Source organism: Acomys russatus, chromosome X (genome assembly GCF_903995435.1).
Source record: "Acomys russatus chromosome X, mAcoRus1.1, whole genome shotgun sequence".
In the NCBI taxonomy this organism is placed as follows: Eukaryota; Metazoa; Chordata; class Mammalia; order Rodentia; family Muridae; genus Acomys; species Acomys russatus.
Window position 1 is genome coordinate 49652034 of NC_067169.1, and position 27812 is coordinate 49679845.

General features: G+C 39.8%; 2 protein-coding genes across 3 annotated transcripts in view; one reads left to right on the forward strand and one right to left on the reverse strand.

Annotated features, from left to right (window-relative positions):
* The window catches only part of Ophn1 (oligophrenin 1), a 307191-nt gene that overhangs the window by 205963 nt on the left and 73416 nt on the right, over positions 1-27812 (reverse strand). For both annotated transcript variants that reach the window (XM_051142013.1, XM_051142012.1), the window contains exon 3: positions 7769-7864. In XM_051142013.1, coding sequence (XP_050997970.1) covers positions 7769-7864 — 96 coding nt within the window. The remainder of the gene's footprint in view (positions 1-7768; positions 7865-27812) is intronic.
* On the forward strand, positions 19365-20353 carry LOC127185573 (chromodomain Y-like protein). Its single transcript, XM_051142014.1, has 2 exons — positions 19365-19790; positions 19977-20353. The coding sequence occupies exons 1-2, from the start codon at positions 19388-19390 to the stop codon at positions 20351-20353; spliced, it is 780 nt and encodes a 259-aa protein (XP_050997971.1). The 5' UTR covers positions 19365-19387.

The window sequence follows — 27812 nt, forward strand, 5'->3', positions numbered from 1 at the left end:
AGCATCCTGGAAAAAAGGGGAAGGAAGGATTGTAGGAACCAGAGGAGTCAAGGACAGCAAAAGAAAAAGACAGAATCAACCAAGGGGCTCACAGAGACTAAACCAACAATGAGGAAGCCTTCATAGAACTGACCTAGGCACTCCACACATATGTTACAGCTGTGTAGCTTGGTCTTCTCATGGGACTCCCAACAGTGGGAACAGAAGCGGTCATTAGCTCTGTTGCCTGCTTTAAGGACCCTTTTCCTCCTACTGGGTTGCCCCTTCTAGCGTGAATAGAAGAGGAGATACCTAGTCTTACTGCAGCCTGATATGCCATGTTTGGTTGCTATCCATGGGAAGCCTGCCCTTTTCTGAAGGGAAACAGAGGAGAAATGGAGGGAAAGCAGAGGGGAGGGGAAGGAGGGCCTTAGGGGGGAGAGGAAGGAAGGAAAACTCTGGTCAGAATGTAAAAAAAAAAAAATAAATATATTTATCCCAATAACAAGATAGACACAACGTGACAAGCCTGTAATCCCAGCACTTGGAAAGCTAAAATCTAGGAATGAGCTTGAGACCAGCCTTGATTGTATAGTGAGAACTAGTCAAAAAGGTAGACAAAAGAAGGAAGGGAAGACAAGCTGTGGCTAACCTCACCAATCATTTTTAAACCTGGAACAGTAACCTCAGAGACATACAGAATATGGCATTTTAAAATGTTCTTATTATTTTAAAGATTCACTGACAATGAGACAGGTTAACTCCTGGGAACACCCAGCCTACCTCAAAGAAGATGAACATCAAAGAACCTCCTTATGGAGGTGGCTTCAAATGTGGCAAGCCAGCCACTGGGAAAAATGCCTTCGTTTCTACCACAGATAGAATTCTGCCTACAAATGGGCAAGCTTAGATGCAGGCAGAGTCGAGGGTCAAACTCTGCCAAGACAAGGTAAGCAAGTCCTCAATAGTTCCTGCCTCATAAATATGTCTGTCAGATATTTTGGGCCAGAAGGCTGAAGAATATGTTCCAATGTTATAAAGAGTTTTGTGTGACTCTTCAGGTAGCAACTGTCTCTGTCCTCTTCTCATTTGGAAAGCTACTAACATGCACTCCTGGCATACTCAGGTAATCAAGTTTATTCTTTCTCAAGTCTCTAATGGAGTTGAAGACCAGGTAGCTTAGTTTTTACAATGAAGCTTAGTTGTTTAGGGGTTAAGATGTTTTAAGGTCTAGATAGATGTTTTAAGTTTATAATGACAAGATGTGATGGAGATTGATTCACATTCAGAATTTTAGACACACCAAGACAGGAAAGATGTTTTCTTCAAGGCTGTCAAATACAAATAGCCAAAACACTAAGCATGTAACATTTATATAATTCCTGATTGTGTCATGGTTCTTCTTGCTATAGGTAGTTTATTGTATATATGTGTAATAATATAAATCTATATGTAAAAAATAAAAAAATTGTTTTTAAAAACTGGAAGACTAGATAAAATCTCATTATGAGAATAAAATTAGTGGCCTCAGAAGTTAAGAATCCTTCCTATGTATCTTCCTTTGGAAGCTAGCATAGCACCTTATGGTTTTCTGATTAGGTCCAGCTCAAGGCCCCTGGGCCCTTTGTCTGAAGCGCATAGTGTCTTAAGCAATATGACTTAACTTCCACTTATAAGAGGAGCTTCAACAAGCAAATAGACCTTAATTTAGGTGAATATGTGCTCTGCTTGAGATCAAAAGTGAAGAGGTAGACAGCTATTGTTGCTCCTCTCTGAATAATTGAAAACCCTCCTCCTTCTATAAAATTTAAAGATCCAGTAACTTTTTTTCTTTCATTTATTTTTCGGAAATACCAATTAAAAACTAAACCACTGGAGAGGAATAGAGGGAGGATCTGAAAGCAGTTGGAGTGAGCAGTCCAGGGCAAATATGATCAAAATACACTGTATGCATGTATGAAATTTTCAAGTAACATTTTCTATACCCCACCCATGTTAGCTTGTCTACTGTTGTCCTTATATGGATTTGCAGTGTAAACAGCTGTTTCCTGTGAGCTTGGGTAGGTGGAAGACACTAGGGAACCAAGAAAGTACATTCTAAAAGAGCCATAGGCCTGTCTTGGGGCACAGAAAGCCTGCTGATGTCATGATTACTGTGGAAATCAGAGCCCTGGGTTCTACTAGCCAGTGTTTTAATCTTTTCAACTAGAACCATGAGACTGAATCAGTAAGATTCCCAGATGATTCCAATGCAGAGCCAAGTAAGAAATAAATGAACCATATACTATTTCAGGTGGTAGCTAGCACTGACATTTGTATGAATCTACAGATACCTTGCCATTTGGGCAATACAATTTCAAACCAATATATTTTTCTATACATTAGGGTCATCAAAATTCCCAGTGCCATCAATAACAGCTCTCAGTTATTGACCAGCAACTGCATGCCAGACACAGAGCTAAATGATTTACTTATACTATAATCTAGGTGGATTATTTATTGCACAGGAGGTATATTATACTCCATAGTTCACAGAAGAGAATAATGGGGGCTCAGTATGTATGTTCAAGAACCACAAGACTCCAAAAGCCTTGGCCTTTATGATGGTTAATATGTTCAATTTTACAGGATTAGAAAAATGCAAGAAGCCAGGCATGATGGTGCACACCTGTAATCCCAGCACTCGACAGAGAGATCTCTATGAGTTCAAGGCCAGCCTGGTCTACAAAGCAAATGCAGAAATCCAAGGCTAAACAGAGAAACCCTGTCTCAAAAAAAAACAAAAACAAAAACAAAAGCAAAAACAAAACAGAAAAAAAGAAGAAGAAGAAGAGGAGGAGGAGACAGAGGAAGAGGAGAAAATTACAAAAGAAAAGCTTCAGAACACACTTGGAAAGCATTATCTAGGTTGGTCTCTAAAAATGTCTGTGAGGGATTATCTAAATTAGAATAACTGAATGAGAAGACCCACTCTAAACATGTGCACCACCAGTCCGTGGGCTTGGGACACAATGAAAAGGTGAAATTGAACTCTGTACTCATGTTTATATCTCTCTGCCTCCTTTGGATGCAGTATTACCAGTTACCTCAAGCACTTGCTGTCACTCCATCCTATTAGGATGACCTAGACAGTCAAACGGTGAGCGAGACTAAACCTTCTTCCTCGAAGCTTCTTGTCAGATATTTTGTCACAGCAATGATTATAGTGAAAGCTGAGAAAGAGCCAATACAAAATGAAGGCACGTATGTCTTATGCTAGAATAGAAACAAATGTCCTTATTTTGGCCTTGAATTTTCCTCATTGGAGACAGGCTGTTCAGAGTACCACCTAGAGCTAAACATTAAGCCATACTTCAGGGAAGTCTTGGGCTTTCTTCATGAGCTCTAGAATCATTCCCATAGCTCTTAGTGTCTTAGTTACTTGTCTATCACTGTGATAAGACACCATGACCAAAGCAACTTACAGAAGAAAAAGTATTTGAGGCTTACAGTTTCAGAGTGTGAGCCCATAACCACTATGGTGGGGAGCAAGGCAGTGGAGAAGCAGGCATGGTACTGAAGCAGTAACTGAGATCTTATATCTGATCAGGAAGGGAGGGAGGGTGGGATGGGGAGAGAAAAAGGGAGAGAGAGAACTGACAGTTGGTAATGGTGGGCTTTTGAACCCTCAAATCCCAACTCCAAGTGACACACCTCCTTCAACAAGACCACCCCCCACCCCTTCCCAAACAGCTCCACAAACTGGAAACCAGGCATTCAAATATATGAGTTTAAGGGGGGTGGGTACATTCTCGGTCAAATCATGACACCTAGGTAACTACTACCTACTATGGGCAAGTGTACTACATTGCCTTTTAAATCTCTCATTAAACGCCCATTATGGAAATTTGGGGACTCTATGTAGTGAGTGTAAAATCTAACATTGTGACTCTCTATTCCATCTGAACAGGACTTGTACAAATTTTCCAGTGAAACAGAGGATATACAACTCAAGGCCAGTAGAGCATGGCACACACTGTTGTTTCATCTTCTGGAACAAATATTCCTTCCCAACAACAGAATTCTACTAAGACCCTTGCTTCAAATGCTCCAGTAGTATCAGTCTCAGATGCCAAAGCACTGACACTTCCTTTCACGCTACCACAAATCGCAGCTTAGAAAATAACAAATGCAAAAGGTACAGTGGCCACAGTAAGCCAATGGATTCTCAACATTATGGCCAACCTCCTCCCCCTGACCCTCTCCCCTGTCTCCTTTAACAAAAGTCAATTCACTGAGTCATCATCTCTGTAGATATATCCAACTCATGGTCCACATACTCCTAGGATAGCTATGAATGACACCAAATATGGAACTGTAAGCTTGTTTAATTTTTTTAATTCACTATTGCATTTCTCAGGTATGACTCTTGTAGATAACAATGTTGAATTACAATGTAAAAAAGGTTGGATAGATCAGGTACAGTGATAGTCAAATGATAACTAGGGGTTTCTGAGGTTGCCAGGCAAATGGTAGCTAAGTTAAAGAGCTATCATAAATCACATATTAAGAAACAAAGCTATCACAGCCAAAAGTCATCAGGATACCACAGACACTCACAAAAATCTGGCAGTGCCAGGAAGTCACTTTTATTTTTCCTTGTGAACTATGCTAAGTTCTTATACCCTTTTTCTTACACAGCACTAGTTAATATTTATGGTGATATTCAGAATGGTGAGAGCAGAAGCACTGACAGTATACAATTCTCAGCTCTGTCCATTGGTGATGAGGCTAATGGGCACAATGTCAGGTCATTTGAACAGAAAAAGAGGAATTTATGAAATTACACATGACATATATGTCCCAATATTCAATAAATAACAGGCAAAAATAAATTAGAATTTACATTAACAGTAAGTTTGATGCTGCTAACATTTATTTAGGCAGTGTACAAACCTATCTTTGATTATCTCATCCCCATTGTCATGGTTAATCTTCATTATCAACGTGATAGGATTTATAATAGCCTAGTAAGCACATCTGGACTTGACTGGAGTTTCCAAAGATATTTAACTGAGGAGAAAACCCCATTCTAAATGTGTACAGCAGCATCCCATGGTTACAGTCCTAGCCTAAATGAAAATGAGGAATGAAAAAAGCCAAATGAATAACAGCATATCTCCCCGCCCCCCTCCTGCCATCTCCTACTACCATGCCTCCCCTGCCACAAAGACTATATGTCCTTAAACGCTGAGCCAAAATAAACCCTGCTTCCCTTAATTTGGTCACAGCAAGAAAAAAGTAACTAATATACCCACTTTACAAACGGAAAAAATAACATCCAAAGAGGTGAAATTTCTTGCCCAAGTAACACACCAAATAACTGTAGTTCTGTAAGTCAAACTTAGTTGGCTGTTCGCCTCCAGAGCTATTGATAACCTTAGTAAAACATTCTCTTGGATCAGGACAGACCTGTGTAAGTAGAATGAAATCCAGTCATATTGGGAATGACTCATACAAAAAACTATCTCACAAAGGTACGTATCATACTATCTCTCTCTCTCTCTCTCTCTCTCTCTCTCTCTCTCTCTCTCTCTCTCTCTCTCTCTCTCTCTCTCTCTCTCTCTCTCCCCCCAGGGGTGAAACATGCATGCATTTATTTTTAAATTCCGAGTAAGGGGGAAAATTCATCATCTTTAAAAATGTGTTTATTTTTTAAATTCAGTTGTATACAAAAGTGTTTTGTAGTTTTTATTTCTCAAGAGAAACGACCAACTCTCCACCCAGTAAAAAAAAAAAAAACTATAGATAAGGCAAATCCTCAAAAGTAGCTAAGCAGAAAGTAAACATGTGTTCAGCAGCTACTACATGTCCAGCATTCTTTTATGTGTTAGCAAATGGCAGTGGAGGAAACTATGTCCTTGCTGTCTTGTGAAACTTAGGAAGAACAATTATAAAATGCTACTACTTGAGCCTACTGCAAAATATGTATACGTACATATTTGAGATAGGATGGGACTCAAACTTGGTGTGAAGCCAAGGATAAACTTCTGATGTCCTTGCTTCTGATGTCCTTACAAATGCTGGGATTATAAGTGTGTCTAACCACATGTAATTTTTTGCAGTGCTGGAAACCAAATCCAGAGTTTCTTGCATACCAGACAAGTACTCTACCAACTGAGCTATATGCCCGGCTTAAATTTTATATTTGTTATGAAGTAATTTCTATGCAAAGAAAATGCATACATGAGTAAGCCATGGTTTATATGCCTGCCATGACAGCACTTGAGAGGTTAAAACAGGACAATCAAGGGTTCAAGACCAGGGACTAGAGAGGGAGATGGTTCAGCAGTTAAGACCTGACTTTAGTTCCCAGAGCCTAAGTCAGAAATGCTCACAACTACCCCAACTTCAGGGCATCTGGCTCTCTGGCATCATGTACTCACATACCCATATCTCTATACAGGCACATATGGAAATATGTAAGAAAATAAAATAACTCCTTAAAAATAAAGCTCACTGCCAGCCAGGGACACAAAGAAAGATCTTGTCTTAAAAAAAGAAAGAAAAAATGTTAAAGAAAATGAAAATATACAAGAAAACATTCAAAAGTTAATATACCAGTATGCCCAATATGCTGCTGACTATGCATGAATAGTGTCATAAATAATTGCATCCTTTATATATTAATTTATCATTCAAATTGGCTACAATGAGATTTTATAATACTATAAATGTTACTGCAGATATCACTTCTTTTCAGTAACAGGTTATCACTCGTAACAGCTGTGTGGCTCATTGCTCTTATCTGGGAAATCCTTTTTTAAAATACAGAGCCTCAATATGTAGCCTTGGATGGCCTGAAGCTCACTATATAGATCAAGCTTGCACTCAACTCAAAGAAATCCATGTGCTTCTGCTCTGGATGCTGGGATTAAAGACACCATGGCTAACCTGGCAAATAGGTTATCCCAAACTCTTCCAATTTAGCCAGAAAGTAAGCATCTTAAGTTACGGAGGCCATTGGTCACTATTACTATAGCCAAAGCTGTCCTGCCAACCAAAACACACATAGACAGTGCTTAAAGAAGTGTGGCAAGATCCCAGTAAAATGTACATACAAAATGAGGTAGGGAAAGGAATTTGGCACAAAGTCATAGTTAAAGCTGGTCCTTGCCAGCAGGTAGCCAAGAAGAGACTTGATACCCTATGAGCATATACAGGGGGAGGTAATCCCCCCCAGGAACAGTCATAGGGGAGGGGAATAATGGGAAAATGGGGGGGGGAGGAATGGGAGGATACAAGGGATGGGATTAACATTGAGATGTAACAAGAATAAATTAATAAAAAAAAAAAGCTGGTCCTTGCTTTATTTACATTCATCAAAATAAAAAAAAAAAAAAAACAAGCACAAAGGTCCTATTCTTTTCACTGCCTAATTGCCTCTGCAATGACTTTCAGAGCTATTAACTCTATTTTGCAGGAGACAAGAATGAGACTCAAAGAAGGGAAATACCTTGTCCAACATCACATGGCTAACTTATTGGATGACTTCAAGAAAAGCCTCCCTTCAGTCTAACCAGTGGCCTCCGTGGAGGTTCAAGAGCTGTCTCCACTGCTTCGGCATGAGGGGAAGATGACAGTAGAGGGGGTGTTTTCTTAACATTCTTAAGCAATCTCCCAGAGCGTTGCACTAGACCAAAATGGATGAGGAGGTCTCCATGCTGCTCTGTATCCAGAACAGAAGGAAGTTAGGGAGCGGCCAAGTAGCTTCTGTGAGTTGTATGGCCACCTGCTGCTGAAGACTTACCAATATTAATCTCATCATCGGTCAGTGTGTCCCCGATGAAATCAAACTGAAACGACTGCAGTGTCTGGGAAAACTTCTGAACCGCAGAAGAGTAATCTGTAAAAGAAGAGGACAGTAGGGATGGTCAGCAGGGCTCTCCTCTCAGCAAGTTCCTCCTCACAGTTACAGCCCACAGGGAAATACAAAGGGACATCTCACGAGCAGTAACTTGTATTCAAGGAAATAACGAATTTTAACCTGTACTTTCGAAACAATGTCTGAACAAATGAAATAGCTATTTAGAGGAGTCCCGGACATTTTTGCAACATATTTTCATCCTCAACCCCTCTCCTCTCTGATTTGAAACTACCTACTTGAGAGCTCCATTATGCACAACAGGACACTATTTTCTTGTCTTGCATACAACAGTATCAACAACCATCCTACAAAGAAACAATCAGCTCTATTTTACACATGCAGAACTCTCCACTGCCCATTCCATGACAACATACATACTACAACATAGGTATTTTACATATTAATCAGATGGAGGCCTGGAATATGATACTGTCAAGCAGAATTTATTTATGAAAGGCTCCAACTCAAAAAAAGCAATGAATTTTTAAAAATCAGTATGATTACATGACCAGATGAATGCTTTCAATTTGCATTTGGAAATATCCAGTGATGGTAAAATAATAATAAATAATAATAATAATAATAATAATAATAATAATAATAATAATAAATCACATTAAGGTACACTTCAGAGAAATTATTTTGGCAAACTTTTTTGTTTTGTTTTGTTTTGCTTTTGGGGGGTTTTGGGGTTTTGATTTTGTTTTTGTTTTTCGGCGAACTTTTAAAATGCTACTTTCAGCAAGGGGTTCTGTGAGCCTCCCAACCCTTGTTACACCGAGAGTAAATCTCAGAACTGCCACTGTAGCAACTCCTGGGAGCTGGAAGAAAATGAACATGGCCTTCCTCCACTCTAGACCTACCAAATCAGAATTGCAATCCAATACAATACCTAGGGAAGCCACAGCTTTTGGAATTTAAGGGCAATTGTCTCACCAACTAAGCAGCATTGGGGCATCTTGGAGGAAAAGCTCAAACTTTTCCTCACTCCCAGTTTCATCGTCCTCCATACATAGCATCTTCACATCTATAGGACGCGTGGGCTAAAGGCCTTGGAGGTTGTTCTTAGACTAAGGTATATGAAGATAAGCATCTATCATTGCACCCCTTTCACAGTGGGCAGAAGACGTTAACACGAGACCTCCAAGATTGTTTTCTTTTTCTTTTCTTTTTTTTTTTTTTTTTTGTTGTTGTTGTTTTAATTCTGAGACAGTTTTAACGTGATGTGATCAGTGATTTCTACAGGGAATGTAAAAGGTTTCCCTCTCACATGCTCACAACACTGGCCTTTTAACAAAGGAAGCTTATGGTTTGAGATTTACAGTAGCCCGGAGATGAAACCCAGGTCCCCACAGGGAAGAAGTCAAATGATAAGTTGATAGGTGGTAGACAAGCTGTTGCCAGTGGGCAGCTGCTAAGGCCAAGGCAGAATCAAGCCTGCCAGGACAAGAGGCTGGAGATCCAGGCTCCGCTGGGTCCTAATGCCTGCTATTTCTTCTTGGACTCACCAGATCCAGTTTCCCCTAAGATAAGCCATTCCACCATACCATCACTACCTTAAAAACTGCTTTGCCCCACATTGGTCTGCTTTTGTTTCTGCCACATGGAACCCTGGGTATCCTTGCTTGCATGTTCACCTTCCGGTTACAACAGAAAGGGTGCTTCTGAGTTCTTTTAGATGTCAATTTTATTACTCTTTTATTCTCTAGCTTGCAGAGACTTAAATCCAATGTATAAGTGATAAATCACAAGGAGCCTCTCCTAAACCAGAGAAGCATATTGATTTTAAGTATTTTCCTAAGTGATTGTGGTGCTTGCTCCCTACCTAAATTTTTAAAATGACATGCTACAGACTTTCAGGAGAGCAAGCATGGAGACCCTCTATCTATTTCATCTGGAATAATATGCCCCTTCATATCCCTTCTGGGACCTGCAGGGAACTCTCAGGAAATATGTAAGGTCAAGGACCTGGTGCTTTCTCCTTACCTTTCAGTTGTTCAAATCATTATTACTCAGTCCACCACACAGAACAAAATAAAAATAATTATTCCTTCTGGAGTCATTCCAGAACCCCAAAACAATAGCCCCTCCACCAGCAAGAGGAGGTCAGATAGAAAATGACTCCCTTTGTCCTTTATATATGCAGGGTCTGAAATAAAAAAAATCCCCTCCCCAAAATTATAGCCATGAAAATAGGCCCAAGGTTTCAAGAAATTTGCTCCCATGAAATTGGAGAAAGCAGTAAAGCCCTGGAGTCCAGCAAATATCCTGGAGTTTGGGGTTACAAAAACAGACAGTCTGACTTGTCTTTCATCCTGTAATTTCAAAATTCACTTTATACAGAAAGTAGCTTGTGGGATCAACAAAGGCAGGCCCTCCCTGCTCCAGACTCTCAACTATAAAATCTGATTCTCAGAACCTGAATGGTTGGCACATTCCCCTGTTCTCAGGAAGTTTTGGGAGTACCAACCTCTTAAATTTCTTTATTTACCCAGTTTGACAGAGTCACTGCATGGCTTGAAGCTAATTCTGCCCAAAAGACACTATGGACAGTATCAAAAACAATCAGCCACAATTCTTTAAAAGTGTAGTAACATGAAGCAGCTCGGCAAAATGTTTAGTAGGAGTGTAATCAAAATATTTGGTTAAAATTTTGGAGAATACCAGAAGAAAATGGCATGCTCTCTGGGTACTTTGAAAGGCACTAAGCTATTACTAGAAATATAGAACTATATTTTTGCATTCAAATAGATGCATGCACTGAGATCTGTAAATGCCCACAAATAGTCTTGAGAAGTCTCTAATCATCTATGATAGACTAACCATGCACAAGCCAAAAGAAAAATAGAAGGTAAGCTAAGGTCAATTATAAACTGTCTGGCTGAGTGATCAAGCCATCCCAGAACACACGTGGCATGCTGCAGAACCTCTCCAGGATGCAGCCTTCCTCCTTCACCCCATCTCTTTGTATCAGCCACCAATACCCGGACATACTCTTTACCTGGGACCTCTGAACACACCAACCTAAAAATCAGAATGCCATCTTCACTCTCCTTCCTGTCCTCCACTGTAAGTTCCCCATTCCTGTAGCAGACTCCACAGCTGGGGATTCTGCCTAATCTCAAGGACCCTCTACTGAGAGGTCCACTTCTAGCCCATCTGCATCACTCAATACCTAGAAACACATTCTTAAAGGAATACAGAAGCACTTCCTACCATGCAAGCCATAGCCACTATGCTCTCCTTAGATCCAGAGAAGGCATCAGAAACCAAGTAACTTAACACTCACCTGAAGAAGAACCGATATCAACAGCAAGAATCACAATCATCTCAAACCCAAATGCCTAGACACCAGCACAAAAACACAGTCATTAGCACCTAACACACTATGACTCCACCGAAACCTAGTAATCCTACTACAGTAGGCCCTGAGAAATGCAATATAGCTAAAGCAGAAGGTAAGAACTTCACAATAGCTCTCATGAATATGTTTCATGATGCTAAAAAAGATATGAATAAATCCATTAAGGAAGTCTGGGAAAACACAACCAAGCAGTGGAGTGAAAATTGTGAAACCATTCAAAACAACAGCAGAAATAGAAACACTAAAGAAAACCCAAACTAACAGAAAACTAGGAATGAAAATTTTCAGAAGTCAGCTGGGCTTGGTGGCACACACCTTTAATCCCAGCACTTGGGAGGCAGAGGCAGGCATATCACTGTGAGTTTGAGGCCAGCCTGGTCTACAAAGTGAGTCTAGGACAGGCAAGACAGAGAAACTCTGTCTCAGGGGAGGAGGGGGGAGAAAAGAAAATTTTCAGAAGTCACATAGAAAGAAAATCTCAGGCACTGAAGATAAGATAAAAGAAACGGATGCCTCAGTCAAAGAAAATGTTAAATCTAAACAAATCCAGGAACAAGACATGCAGGAAATCTGGGGTGCTCTGAAGAGACAAAATCTACAAATAATGGAAATAAAGGAAGGAAAAGAAATCCAGGTCAAGGTCACAGAAAGTATTTTCAACAAAACAAAAAAGAAGAAGAAGAAAATTTCCCCAAAGAAAGAGGGGCCTATCAACAAACACAAAGCATCCCTAAGAGACTGGACTAAAAACGATATTCCCCACAATACATAAGAATCATAACACTAAATGGATAGAAGAAAGAAAGAATAGTAAAAGCTGCGAAGGATGGAAAATGAGTAATATAAAAAGGCAGGCCCATTAGAATAACACCAAAATTCCCAAGGGAGACTCTGAAAGCCAGAAGGGGCCTGAGCAGTCCCTAAGAAACCATAGATGCCAGCCCAGACCCAGTAAACTTTTTAATCAAAATAGCTGGTAAAAGCAAAACATTATAAGATAAAAACCAAATTTAAGCAGTACATATTTACAAATCTAGTTCTACATTAGGTACTAGAAGTAGAACTTGAATCTGAAAAGGTCAAGCACGCCAAGAAAATAAATCATCCCAAACCAGTAAATCAAAAGGGGGGAAGCCCACACCATAACAAAATAACAGTAATCCATAAACACTGCTCACTAATAACTCTCAACATCAATAGTCCCAATTCCCCCAAGACACAGATCAAGGTGGTGGTGGTGGTGGCGGTGGTGGTGGTGGTGGTGCAGGCCTTAATTCCAGCACTCAAAAGGTAGAGGAAGGCAGTTCTCTGAACTTGGCCAGTCTGGTCTACAAATCAAGTTCCAGAACAGACAGGGTTACACGAACATTATCAAACAAATGAACAACAACAAAAGAGACACAGAATAGATTTAAAAACAGGATCCATCCTTCTGTTGCATTCAAGAAACACACTTTACCACCAAGGATAGATGAAAAGATGGAAAAGAAGATATGCCAAACAAATGGATACAAGAAATAAGCCAGAGTAGCCATTTTTAATATCTGACAAAATAAACTTCAAGCCAAAACTAGTCAGAAGAGATAGGGAAAGACACTACACACTCAACAGAAAAATCCACCAAGAGAACATTGCAATTTTTTAACATCTATGCACAAAACACATGAACACCCAAATTCGTAAAAGATGTACTTCTACAGCTTAAGTCATAATAGTGACCCTCATTCACTGATACTGGGTGACTTCCATACCCCATTCACACCAATAGACAGGTCATCCCGACAAAAACTACACAGAGAAAAATATTAGCGCTAACTGCTATTATAAACTAGGTGGACCTTGACGATATATATTTACAAAGCATTTCCGCCCCCCTCCCAACAAAAGAATATATCTTCTTCTCAGCACCTCATGGAACTTCCTACAAAATTGACCACATACTTTGTCACCAAGAAAATATCAACAGATTTATTTTGAAAGAAAGAAAGAAGGAAGGAAGGAAGGAAGGAAGGAAGGAAGGAAGGAAGGAAGGAAATAACACCCTGCATCCTATCTGACCACAATGGATTAAATCTGAATATCAATAGAAACAAGAGAAGGTTTATGGACTTGTAGAAACTGAACAATGTACTACTGAATGAAAAACATATATTAAGATAGAACTTAAGAAAGAGTTAATAAATTTTAGTATTGAATGAAAGTGAAGGGCTGGAGAGATGGCTCAGCGGTTAAGAGCACTGACTACTCTTCCAGAGATCATGAGTTCAATTCCCAGCAACCACATGGTGGCTCACAACCATCTATAATGTGATCTGATGCATACTATTTACATAATAAATAAATCTTTAAAAAAAGAAAGTGAAAACACAACACACCTAAATATATGAAACACAATGAATGTAGTTCTAAGAGGTCAGTTCATAGCACTATATGCTTATGTAAAATGATTGTAAAGATCTCACACTAGCAACTTACACTAGCAACTTAATGGCACAACTGAGAGCTCTAGAACAAAAAGCATATATAACATTCACAAAGAGTAGATGGCAATAAATAATCAGAATCAAGGCTGAGATAAATAAAACTTAAGCAAAAATAATACAAAGAACCAATGAAACTGAAGAGTTGGATTTTTGTGAACATCAGTTAGATTGGTAAGCTCTTGGCCAAATTAACTAAAAGATCCAAATTAATAAAATTAGAGTTGAAACAAAGATATAACAACAATCTGTATCCCCACCGAACTGGCAAGCCTAGAAAATCAGATAAATTTCTGAATGTATACCACCTACCAAAATTAAATCAGGACCAGATAATCAATTTAGACAGACCTATAACCCCTACAGATATAGAAGAAATAATTAAATTCTCCCACGCCCAGAAAAGCGCAGGGCCGGATGGATTCAGCACACAGTTTTACCAGGCTTTCAAAAAAGTAATATCAATACTCTTCACTATCCAACAAAATAGAAACAGGGAAGAAAACTATTCCTTTTATAAGACTATTATTACTATTTTCCTGATACCTAAACCACACAAAATTCCAACAAAGTAAAAAGTATAGACCAATTGCCCTTCAAAAACACATGCAAAAATTTCTCAATAAAACTACTTATAAATCAAATCTAAGAACACATCAAAAGATGACTCTACATGATCAAGTAGGTTTCATCCCAGAGATGCAAGGAATGTTCAACATACATGAATTAATAAATGTAATCCTTTCACCTGGGGAGGCCTAGTGGCACTCTGAGGAAGGATACCAGGCTACCAAGAAGAGACTTGATACCCTATGAACATATACAGGGGGAGGAAATCCCCCTCAGTCATAGACATAGGGGAAGGGAGTAGGGGGAAAGCGAGAGGGAGGGAGGAATGGGAGGATACAAGGGACAGGATAACAATTTAGATGTAATATGAATAAATTAATAAAATATTTTAAAAATTGAGATGTAATACAAATAAATTAATAAAATGTATTTTAAAAAAATAAATGTAATCCACCATATAAACAAACTGAAAGACAAAAACCACAAGATAATCTCATGGATACTGAAAAGACCTTAGGAAAAATGCAACACCCCATCATGGCAAAAGTCCTGGAGAGATTAGGGATACAAAGGACATAATATTTGCTGTTTACCAGCCCACAGTTAACATAAACATAAACGGAGAGAAACTGAAAGCATTTCCACTAAAATCAGGAAAGATACAAGGTTGTCTACCCTTTCCATTCCTATTCAACACAGTAATTTAAGTCTAGCTACAGCAATAAGACAAATGCCAGAGATCAAGGGGATACAAATTGGAAAGGAAGAAGTCAAAGTATCCCTACTCACAGATGATATGATAGTCTATATAAGCAATAATCAAAGAAGCATCATTCCACAGTATATGGGATCAAATACAGAGACTCACACCTGGACAATATGCCAAGTGAGAGACCCTGAAATACCCATTACTAAATGGGATGTCCTCATCAAATCCGTCCCCTCAGGGAAGGAGGCAAAAAGATTTTAAGTGTCAGTGGAAATGGAACACACCAAGGAAACAAAGCTTTCTTTTTTTTTTTTCTGTAATTTTATTTTACTTTTTTATTATTAATTTATTCTTGTTACATCTCAATGGTTATCCCATCCCTTGTGTCCTCCCGTTCTTCCCTCCCTCCCCTTTTCCCCTTATTCCCGTCCCCTATGACTGTTCCTGAGGGGGATTACCTCCCCTCCCCCTGTATAAGCTCATATACAACAGAGCTGACATACATAGGAACTTGCAGAGACTTTGGGCCCAAGCCCAAAGGGGTCCCTAGCTGAAAGGGGAAGAGGAAATAAGACACACACACACACACACACACACACACACACACACACACACACACACACACCTCTACCCAGAAGCTATCTCCAATTGATAACTGGTTGCAAAGGAAAAATTAGTTTTCTCCAATGGAGTCTCAGTGGGTATACAAACTGCACTTAAGACCAGATCCCATGCACAGCAGCAGATGGCAACACAAAATAAACTCAGTAGGAATTTTTTAATGTTCTTTCTCTCATATTGCTGTGTCTATCCATTGTTTATGTTACAGATCTTCTGCTTATATATTGAAGTTTCATATTTGTGTTTTTATGAGATTTCTGTGTGTGTCTATCTGTTTGTGTTTATTGCCTTTTTTCTTTGTCTCTTTTTTCTTTTTGTTTTGGTCAATTCCAGGGGGTAGGTTTTTGTTGCTGCTGCTGCTTCTTTTTTTTTTTCTAATGAGAGAGCAATAAAGGGTGTGGGATTGTGTAGATGGGGAGGTAAGGTGGATCAGGAAGGAATTGGGGAAGGGGTGATGGTGATCACAATACATTGAATGAAATTTTCTATTTTCAGTAAATAAATTAATACAGCATGTTGGAAAAAATAGCACTAGTGCCAAGACTTTAAAATGAAGAGCTTCAAACTAAGGCACCAGCCAAGGACAATACAGGAGGTAAACTTTAAACCCCTTCCCAGATCTAGCCAATGGTCAGAATATTCTCCACAGTTGAGTGGAGAGTGTGATATGACTTTCTCACGTACTCTGGTGCCTCACATTTGACCATGTCCCCTGGAGGGGGGACCTGGTGGCACTCAGAGGAAGGACAGCAGGTTGCCAAGAAGAGACTTGATACCCTATGAGAATATACAGGGGGAGGTAATCCCCCTCAGGAACAGTCATAGGGGAGGGGAATAAGGGGAAAATGGGGGGGGGGGGAATGGGAGGATACAAGGGATGGGATAAACATTGAGATGTAACAAGAATAAATTAATAATAAAAAAATAAAATTAAAAAAATAAAAAAATAAAATAAAATAAAATGAAGAGCTTACTGCTTTTGTAGAGTAATTAGTGTTGGCTCCGAGGACATGTGGCAGCACAAACCACCTGTGACTCCCATCCCAGGAGATCTAAACCCTATTCTGGCCTCTCAAAACTACTGCTTAGAGGTGCTGAACATAAACTCAAACATGCAAACACACATAGACATAAAGAAAATAAAATGAGTAAATTTTTCTCAAAAGGCAAACAAAAGACACAAAATTGTGACTATAGGCAAGAAATTTTATAATAATAACCAACAAAAATCTATCAGAAAGGCATTAGCAATGAAAAGCACAACACTGACCACATAGCACTGAAACAAAAACAAGACAGCAACTTAGGAATAAACAAATGAACGAAAGCTACTTAGAAATATCAGTGACATTTAAAACGACCAGGTAGAAAATAGAATAAGAAATATAAGACAATAACAAGCCTGTAAACATGCTAGATACAACATGGATCTATAAAAGATCTTCAGTATTTCTGCTAAGTATCTACAGTTTTCTCAAGTTCACAAGGAGAACCCACAGATATATAATCCGGTAGGAAAATAAAGAAGCCTTGATAAGTTTAACAGGATTGAAGACCTAGGAAGTACATTCCCTGACTCTAAAGGAACTTAAAACGTAAAACACCTATAAGAACTATCTTCAGAAAAAACTGAAATATCTTTATATATAGTAATCATATCATATAAACAATATCAGTGAATAACTGAATGAAAAAACAGTTGAAGAGATAAACTTCCATTACGTTTTTAAAGCTTCTGCTCTGTGAAAGACAAAGTCAAGATACAGATGAGCCACAGACTAGAAGAAAATATTTCCAAGAGATTTATTTTATTAAAAAGACTGGTATAAAAAACATGCAGAGAAATCTTAAAGAATAAGATTAAGCAAACACATAACCTAATTTAAAAAATAGTTAAGATGATCTATGCTCATACCTACGCATCATGTGTCAGTGAGGATATGGGTGTTGACAATTCTCACTGCTGGTGGGAATGCAAGATGGGACAGCCAGTTGGGAAGACAATTTGCACCTCTTATACAACTAAACAATAACTTGGCATGGTGGGCCAAACCTACAATCACAAGTCTTGGGAGGCTGATGTGGGAAGATCTTTCATTTGAGGCCAGCCCAGGCTACATAGTGAGTTCCAGATCAGCCTGGCCTACATAGTAACACCTTATCTGAACATATTCATAGGAATATTTTAAATCACCCTTAACATAACAAAACATAGAAATCACAGTCCTTGGTTTTTCATCACATTAAAAATGTATGACTAGTGGGCACTTGGGTGGCATACCTACTAAAGTTGAAATGATAGAGAATGGTAGCATGGCTGACGGGCACGTTAGTGCGGCAGTCATACTTTGCCAAATCCATGCCATGCATAAAGGGAACAACTTAATTTTTATTTTACTCATTGTTTTCTATTCTAATGTTTAGTTAAAAATATTTCTAGGCAACAAAAGTGGTCAAAACGTTTAAAATATGTCTGCACAAAAAATTTTATTTGCATTATTCATAAGTTAGACACTTTGGAAGCAACAAATTTTCCTCAATTAGATAAATTGACAAATGAATAAAAGTGGTACCTACGGAAAAACAACCATGAGTAAAAGAGATGAGCTTTTTCGGTTCATTACTGTTGTCTTGAGTAGAGAAATAGTTGTTTCTTTCCATTGGTTCCTCTCTCTCTCAACTGCTTAAGTAAGTATAGATGCAAGAGAATAAGGTGGCTTAGAGGGGGAAAAAAAACACTGAGGAAGGGAATAAAAAGAAACGGAAGCCAGATTAGTCTAGCCCCATGGAGAGGATAGAACAGCTAGGACATCACCTGTGAACCGGAAGTAGACTCTGCTGAGAGGAACACATCCGGTCTGTGACCTCAGCAGAGCAACAGCCAGGCGACTTAGCCTCTGCAAACAAGACCTTCCGCCGGCAACAGCCGAGAGCTCATCGATCCTCAGGTCAGCCAATACCTGCCTTTCCCCAAAGGTCCCTTCCTAAGACCACCAGGTCCAAAGACTAGCTTTCAAATAGGAACTGAAGTTCCGGAACTGTGCCCCGCCTCTCCAAGGCCAAGAAGAAGGCCTCCATGCCTTCCAGCATGGAGATCCGCGGTCCAGGGTGCCCTGCAGTTAAGAAAACGAAGCGGGTGCCTGACTTTCCGGCTCAGGGCCCTAAGAAACGACCTTGTGAACAGGGTCACCACGATATGCTCACAGAGCAAGTAGACACAGAGAATGCCAAGGGCGCTTTACTGAGCCGCCAAGAGAAAGTTAAGACCTGTAGAAATCCACAAAAAAACCCGCAGGCCTCGGGCCTTGCGACAGTAGTCATGGCAATGCGCTCCACCCTCGCTAAGGAGCGCCAGTCTTTCTCGGGCCTGGTGACCACAGCCATGGACAGACGCGTGCCCAGCTCCAGAAAAACACGGGCTTCGTCTGGCTCAGTGACCACATCCACGTCCACGCGCTTGGCTCTTGCCAGGAACAAACGGCCTTCATCAGGCCCAGGGACCACAGCCATGACTATGCGCACGGCCATGACCAAAAAAACCTCAGTCTTTGTCTGGCCTGAAGACCAAAGCCAGGGCCACATGCTTGGCTGTTGACAAAATACCTGCCACAGCCGTAGCCACTGCCAGGAAAAATCAAGTCCCATCTGGCCTAGTGACCAGAGCCATGGCCACACGCTTGGCACTTACCGAAACCGGCACTACCACAAGACAGTCTCTATCAACGGACATGGGACAACCACTTAGACAAACAACGAACATGAACACTGGCCCTACAAAAGAGATGGCCCAGCAACAGCCGCTGACTGTCAAGAAAAAGCCTCCTGGAAAGCAGCTCCATTTCAGTGTAAGGCTGACAGAAGGGTCCTCCAGATTCAGAGATATCGTGGTGAGGAAGCAAGATGGCTTCACCCACATCTTCTTATCCACAAAGTCATCAAAAAATAACTCACTTAACCTGGAAGTGATGAACGAAATTCAGAATGCTCTGAATAAGGCTGCTGCTGATGACAGCAATCTGGTACTGCTTGGTGCCATTGGCCATGTCTTCTGTTCTGGCCTTGACTTTGATTACTTTAAGCAGCGTCTCTTGGTGGACAAGAAAAGAGAAAGCATCAAGATGGCAGAAGCCATCAAAAGCTTTGTGAATATTTTCATTCAATTTAAGAAGCCTCTTTTTTTTTAAAGATTTATTTATTATTATGTATACACATACACCCGCAGACCAGAAGACAGCACCACATCTCATTGTAGGTGTTTGTGAGCCACCATGTGGTTGCTGGGAATTGAACTCAGGACCTCTGGTAGTGCACTCAGTGCACTTAACCACTGAGCCATCTCTCCAGCCCTTAAGAAGCCTCTTATTGCAGCAGTCAACGGCCCAGCCATCCGACTGGGAGCTTCTATGTTGCCTCTTAGTGACGTGGTTTGGACTCATGAAAAGGCTTGCTTTCAAACACCCTACATCCACTTTGGCCAGAGTCCAGATGGCTGTTCCAGCTTTACCTTTGCCAGGATTATGGGAGAAGCTTCTGCCTATGAAATGTTACTCAATGGGCAGAAGCTGACAGCACAGGAGGCTTGTGAGAAGGGCCTGGTCTCCCAGGTATTTTGGCCACAGACTTTCACCCAGGAAGTCATGATTCGAATCAAGGAGCTCACCTCCTCTAATGCACTTGTCTTGACAGAGTCAAAAGCCCTAGTGCGCTTGGACACCAAGTTCTAATTGGAGCAGGCCAACGAGAGGGAGCACAGTGCTGAAGGCTCTCTGGGACTCTGCAGATGGGGTGGATGCCATTTTGAGAGACTTGCAGAAGAAAATCCAGTGTTGATTGGCTGGACTGCCACTGAGGGCCCTGGAACTGGTTAAGCAGAACACGTGCCCTTCAAGCCTGAAACAAGCTCACCTGTAGCTCAGTCCAGGAAGTAGGCCTGGAACACCCAAGCTGTCTGAAGAACTGGGACTTTAAAGTAACTAACTGCAGAGTACCTTTAGTCAATATCCTTAGCTTACATCCTTATACGAACAAGAATGAAAAGGTATGGTGAGCGCTTCTTTGGCTACTAGCATAGTGAAAATGTCTCATTCATTTGGGGTGACATAAAAAGTCTGAAATGAATAGTATTGGAGGTCATCTCATAGACACTTAATATATCAATTCTGTCAAAGGTGGTGCTGTTTTCTCATCAATAATTAAAGCATAGCAATCTAGACACTGTTCAGTGTGGTAAGTGCTGTTTTCATATACCAGGAATGTGCCTTTAAGAGCTGTGGGGCTTATGTCAATGTTTAAACAAAATTATATTTTGGTCTTATGAAGAAAAAAAAAGTCTGAAATGATTTTTGGTTTCTTGTTGGTTGTTGTTGTTGTTGTTGTTTCCCCCTTCTGATGTGATTTGCAGGGGGAGGTGTTTCTTTTCTTTCTCTTTATTTTGTTCACTTTATATCCTGATTGTAGCCCCTCCCTCATCACCTCCCAATCTACCCTTCCTTGCTCATCCCACCTCCTCTCTCCCCTAGTCCTCAGAAAGGGGGAACCCTCCTCCCCTAACATCTGACCTCAGTCTATCAAGTCTCATCGGGACTCCCTACATAATATTTGTTTTCCTCATAAACTGTTAAGTGTTTAGAACTCTTCAGAAAGTGTGGAGCACCGTGTGCCCTTCCCACTTCTGGAACAGGGTGTTGATGGGTCCAATTCTTACACAAGTTATCACAGCTGCTCTTGAGTTCGAGTCCAACTGCCATATCATGCCTGGGAGCTGTTGTTTCAAACCTCTCCCCACTTCCATTATCCAGCTCTCAGATTCTTCATCCCCTTCTTCCATGATGCTTTCTGAGCACAGAAAGTGTGATAAAACTGTCCCATTCAGGGTGAGTCATTCAACTGTCATTTGTTCTCAGTAATTTAATGAGTTATGAGTCTCTGCATTTGGTACTGAATTCTACATAAAGAAGCGTTCCTGGGAAATCCTGACAGCAGCACTATTCGATGGTCATGAAAATAGTCATTTACAAGACATTTTGACAAGCATGAGGAATTACCTAAAGAATGGACACACTTGGTAAATTAAAAAAAAAAAAGCGGCAGCTTCCCCCAATAAGATTTATGATACGCCCAGCCATGGGCTTTTGTTCAGTTTTGCAGTACCAGACATGACTTGGTTTGTGTAAAATGGGGAACAAATCCAATCAGAAAGTGGTTGGTTACTACATAACAGATCTGCCACTAGAATATCCGTACATCATCTCCCCTGGCTGGTCACTATTACCTCAAAGAGAGTCAACAGCTGAGTGAGACTAGTGAGGACAATTTTCCACTTCTATTGAAAACAGTGTTGGAAGTTCTAGCCAAGGACATTTTGCAAGCAAAAGAAATAAAATGCATTCATAATGCAAAGGCAGTAGGAACAGTGTTTGTCTTCAAGAGGCATGAACTAGTATACAGGAAATCCCAAAGGCTAATGAAAGTATTAAGAGTTAATAAATTCAGCAAAGGCATTAAACACAACATCAGAGCATGAGAACTAATTGTACTTCCATATTCTTAATAGCGAGCAATTTGAAAAAGAAGTTGAGAAAATAATTCCATTTAGAATAGTCTAATATATAAAATATTTTGGGTTAAATAAGGAGACAAAACATCTGTAAACATTGCAAATTACTGACAAAATTAAAAACGTGAATAGGTGTAAAGGCATCAGTGGTCATGGATTGGAAAATTTAATAACTTTAAGATGAAAACATTCATGAAAGCAACCTACAGATGCCACACAAACCATATGAAAATCACAAAGTCTGTTTTACAAAAAGAACAAAATCACCCTAAAATCCAATTGTTACCTCAAAGAACTCAAAATAAACAAAATCTTTAAAATTTCACACTTAATGATTTCAAAACTTACAGTGAGAGAATTGTAATTGGATCAATATACAACTTGCAATAAGGACATGTTTAAAATGAAAGCCCAAGACTTATGTATGGCCAACTAAATTTCAACAAGTGTGGCAAGAATTGGTTTTGTAGCCTGGCGTGGAGCTTGCAGTGTAGATGGGGGTGGCCTTAAGTCATAGTGATCCACATGCCTTTACCTCTGGGGTACTGGGATTAAATTCATGTACTACAATGCCTGGCCAAAGCATATTTAATATAGAAACATAAAATATACTGAGTAAACCATGACAAATACATACCAAATTATGAAGTTGAGCTCTTTTATACAAAATACATACAAAATAACTGAAAACTAATCAAACCTCTAACACAAGAGCTAAAACTACAAAATTCTGAAGCTTTAGGGGAAATATTCATGCCAATGGAAATGACGATTGCTTCTTAGATAGAACACCAAACGACCCATGGAAAGGAAAAACAGGCAAATTGGATGACAAATGAAAAACACATGCACAAACTGACACACCAAGGCAGTGAAAAGACAGCCCTTAAAAGGACGGTGAAGACAGTCATTTTTATCATATAATTCTGTAAACACCTTTGTCCTTTTAACAAAATAAATACTGATAAATAATTCACATGACCTATAATTTCTCATTGGCATGGTTTAATGAATTTAATTATATATTCACAGCTGTACTAAAAGCCATTATGCTGTATAAATGTTCACTAATTATGACAGTGCTCATGATAACAATAACAAGAAACAAGTGGCTGTTCTTTGTGGCTCCTGTGCTCTTTCCAAGACAGAGACAATTTGGTCAAGTTTCCTACTAATTTGTGGCAGCTATGAAATCTGCCATGGTGTGCGAACAGGAGGAAAAGTCAAAGAAAGTATAAACGCATTGCACTCAAACAGCACCTGGGGGGCCATGCTTCTTGCTTCCTGTGACTTTTGGAGCTGGCACTGGACTCCAAGTACGATGACCTCTGAGACAACACCATTTTTGTGATACTTAGTTAACATCAAAAGTCAGAATCTGGCTACAGTCCAGGGAAAGGTTATATTGCTTGGACAATTTAATCTGCCCACCAGACCACAGAGCTTCCTGGGTCCAGTGTATACTTACGAACATCTGAAAAGATTAATTTTCCTTCCCAATTGTCTATGTAATGGGCCTTTCTGAGTTTTCCAGGAGAATATTCTCGTTCTCCTTGGCAATGCCTCCATATCAAAAACTCTGCCTTTCAGTAAACAAAAAAAGTTTAAAAATTTTTGTGTGCCCACAAAATACAAAAGGAAAAAAAAAAAGAAATCTAACATCCCTACCTCTTGTCTAACCCCTATGCTGTCATTGTGGGAATTAAAAATGAAATAAAAAGGAAGGTGAAACCGTCAAGTAATCAGAATAGAAGTTGGCCCTGTGACTATATACAGATTTTAAGAGACCCTGTTGCCTATACAAACTCTGTCTCCCTATAGCAATCAATCTCCATTGGAACTTTGTTTAATCACAGGGAAACACTTCAGACACTACTCCATCACTACCCAGGCTCTGATTTCAAAAAAATACAGAGAAAGGGACTGGAGCTACAGTTCAGCTGGTATGATAGAGGATATATATTAAAACAAGATGACACAGAAAAGATTAGCTTGACCCCTACAAGACACTCTGAGTCATACTATAGCACTATAATATTAAAGCCAGCAAGGTACTAGCACAAAAACAGAGTCACTGATCAATGGAATAGAATTGAGACCCTCATATAAGCCCACACTTGCTGATTTCTGATAAAGAAGCCAACAACACACACTGGAGAAATCACAGCATCAACAACCAATGGTACAACCATGTTCAGACCGATGACAGGATATACAAGATTTCAACTAGAGCCTTATCTCTTGGCCTCCACAGAACTCTACTAATGGATCGAGCACATGATAACTTGGCTCCAATAGAGAAGAAATGAGGCCATATACTAGAACGTAAAGGCATAGGAAAAGATTTTCTAAACTTGACTCTGATGGTACAGGTATTAAGACCCACAATTAATACCTGTGACCTCATACAACTAAAACATTTTTGTACAGCAAACAACACTATAACTCAAGTGAGGAGAAAGCCTATAGAGTCCAGAAGCATGTTTACATCAATATATCTTGAAGAGGATTATAATCTATAATATTGAAAGAAGTCAAAATATTAAGCATCCAAAAAACCCCAAACAATCCACATTTTAATAGTGCAAAGAGCCAAATACACCTCTCAAAAGGTGAAATACAAACAGTTGAAAAATATTTAAATTTTTTTCAACATTCTTACCCATCAGGAAAATAAAAATTAAAACTGTTTTAAAAGTTGACCTCACTCCAGTCAGAATGGCAAACACTAAATAATAAATAATGGCACGAACGTGGAGGAAAAGGTACACTTAATAATGGCTGATGGGAGTACAAACTGCTACAGACACTATGGAAATAATTATGGAGGTTTCTCCAAAAGACTAAATATAGATATACCATATGATGCAGCTATATAACCCCCTCCCTCTCTCTACCTTCTTTTTTTTTTTTTTTTTTTTTTTTTTTGAAACTGGCTTTTTCCATATAGCCTTGGCTGTCCAAGAACTCACTCTGTCAACCAGGCTGGATTCCACCTCATCGAAATCTGCTTGCTTCTGCCTCCGGGGTGCTGGCATTACAGTTGTGCACCAATGCCTGGCGCTATAAACTTTTCTCAGGTATATGAAGAATGGATTTCATACCCCAATCTAGAGATACCTATACCTGTTCATCAATGATTATTGATTCTCTAGTCATTACTACCTTGGAGATGAAAACCGCCTCGGTGTCTATCAAGTGATGAAAAATAAAACGTGGTATATTTACACAATGGGATATTATTTCAATATTAACCAAAAAAGAAAGGAAAATGATATTGATAAATAAGGGCATAAAATATTTGATGGGGAAAGCATAAAATCCAATGCGCAGCTCCACAGCTTCTGTTCGGGATGACAACTCTGACTGTATAGAAGTTCATTGAGTTATATAGTCTTTATTTCCAAAGTTTTTATATTAAAGTCTGAAATGAATTTAAAGTGAAAGTATGAAATTCACAGGTAAATGGGTGGAATGAGAAACATTCATTCTCAATAAGATACCTCAGATCCAGAAAGACAAAGGCCACATGTTTTATCTCATCAGTGGATGTTAGCTTTGAATCTTAAGATATATGTTTCATTTTGGAGAGCTACAAACATCAGAAAATGGCTAACGAACTGTCTTAGTCTACCTCCTATTCCTATGAAAAGATACCATGGCCATACTAACTTTCATAAGAGAAAGCATTTATTTGGAAATTGCTTACAATTTCAGAGGTTGAGTCTGCCATCTTCATGGCAGGGAGCAATGGCAGCACACAGACACACATGGTGCTGCAGCAGTAGGTGAGAGGGCCACATCTAAATCCACGGGCAGCAGGAAGAGAAGACAACACCGTGCCTGGCTTGGACTTTTGGAATCACTAATCCCACACATAGTGACACACTTCCTCCAACAAGGCCACACCTACTCCAACAAGATCCCACTTCTTGATCATTCTCTCAAGTAATGTCACTCTCTATGACTAAGCATTCAAACATATGAGTCTACCGAGGGGCAATTCATACCCAAACCACCACATTCTATGCCCTGCCCCCATAGGCTCTTACCCAGAACAACACAAAAGCACATTCAGGCCAACTTCAAAAGCTTCCATAGTTCATCACAACCTAAACAATGTTTAAAAGTACAAAGCTCAAAGTCTGTGAGACTCAAAGCATTCTCTTAATGATAACCCTTCATAAAATCTAAATATAAAAGCAGCTCACACACTTCCAACATACAGTGGAACAGAATATACATTACCATTATGTAGGAGGACAAAAAAAGCTCAGTGACGCAATAGTGGACCAAAGCTGGACTGAAAACCAACAGGGCAAACCAGATTTGGCATCTCCATGTCTGAAGTCAAAACATTCTTCAGGCCTGCAACTCCTTTCAGCTTTGTTGACTGAACCACGCTTCTGTTTCTTGGGCTGGTTCCACGCCCTGTTAGTAGTTCTCCTCAGCAACAAGCCCACGGCTCTGGCATCTCTAACATTTTTTAATATACTTTATTAATTTATTCATATTACATCTCAATTGTTATCCCATCCCTTGTATCCTCGCATTCTTCCCTCCCTCCCATTTTCCCCTTACTCCCCTCCCCTATGACTATGATTGAGGAGGACTTCTTCCTCCTGGATATGCTCATAGGGTATCAAGTCCCTTCTTGGTACCCAGCTATCTTGAGGTCTCCAACACAATCCAGGCTTCACAGTCAGCGCTTCACACAGCTGCTCTCTGGACTTCCAAGCGAGTACACGCCTGACACATGCCTGGCCTTTATGCCTTCCCTTAGTTATGAGGGAAGACTCCACAACCCCTTTCTTCTGTCCTTGACTCTAAAGCCAAAGCCATGTGGACAAAGCTTTCAAGTTCTTCTGCTTGTTATGGTGGAACTTGGTCCCCCTCCGCCAATTAGATCTTCATCATATTTCTGTAGATGATTTTCTTCACTGATTGCACTTTTCTCTAATTTCTTTTCACAAGTTTGAAGCTTAGCAGAATGGGGCCCTGTCCTGATGTCACTACTTCCTTCATTCCATTTAGCATCAGACTTTTCTTCAAACGTTTTATCCCTTTGAGCACTGGACTTGGCTCCACTATACTTCCTTTCCTCCTAAGGTTGTACACTTTATATTTCTCCTTGTCTAGCTTGCTCCTTTTCGTTATACATCTACCTATGGATGACTACTAATAACCAAATGACACAGTCAATACGATGCTATAGTTAAATTTCCACCGCCAATGCCATTAATCCAAAACTCTTCAATTTAGCCTCAGCAAAATTTTAGGACAAAGGCAGAAAGTAGCCACATTCTATCCCAAAATATGACAGGAACAGTCTCTGGGCCACATAGTAGTATTCTTACCCTCTGAAATTTCTTGAGTTGGGACCCCACAGCTCAAATCATCTTCAGCAGTGTCTTCCATTCTCCTATGAAGATGGTCCATTAAGCCCTACTGAAAGCATTCAGCTGCTTTCCATATCCAAAATCCCAAGATCCCACATTCCGCCAATAAGCAGCACACTCAGGCCTGTCACAGCAATGCCCCACTCGCTGATACCGACTTCTGTCTTACTCCCTCGGCTATTACTGTGAGGAGACCCCAGGACCATGACAACTCTTATGAAAGAAAGC

Coding starts and splice junctions, on each gene's coding strand:
- LOC127185573 (XM_051142014.1), top strand. CDS start 19,388: ATGAACACTGGCCCTACAAAAGAGATGGCCCAGCAACAGCCGCTGACT. Junction 19,791..19,976: donor TGTGAATATTTTCATTCAAT/TTAAGAAGCCTC, acceptor TCTCTCCAGCCC/TTAAGAAGCCTCTTATTGCA.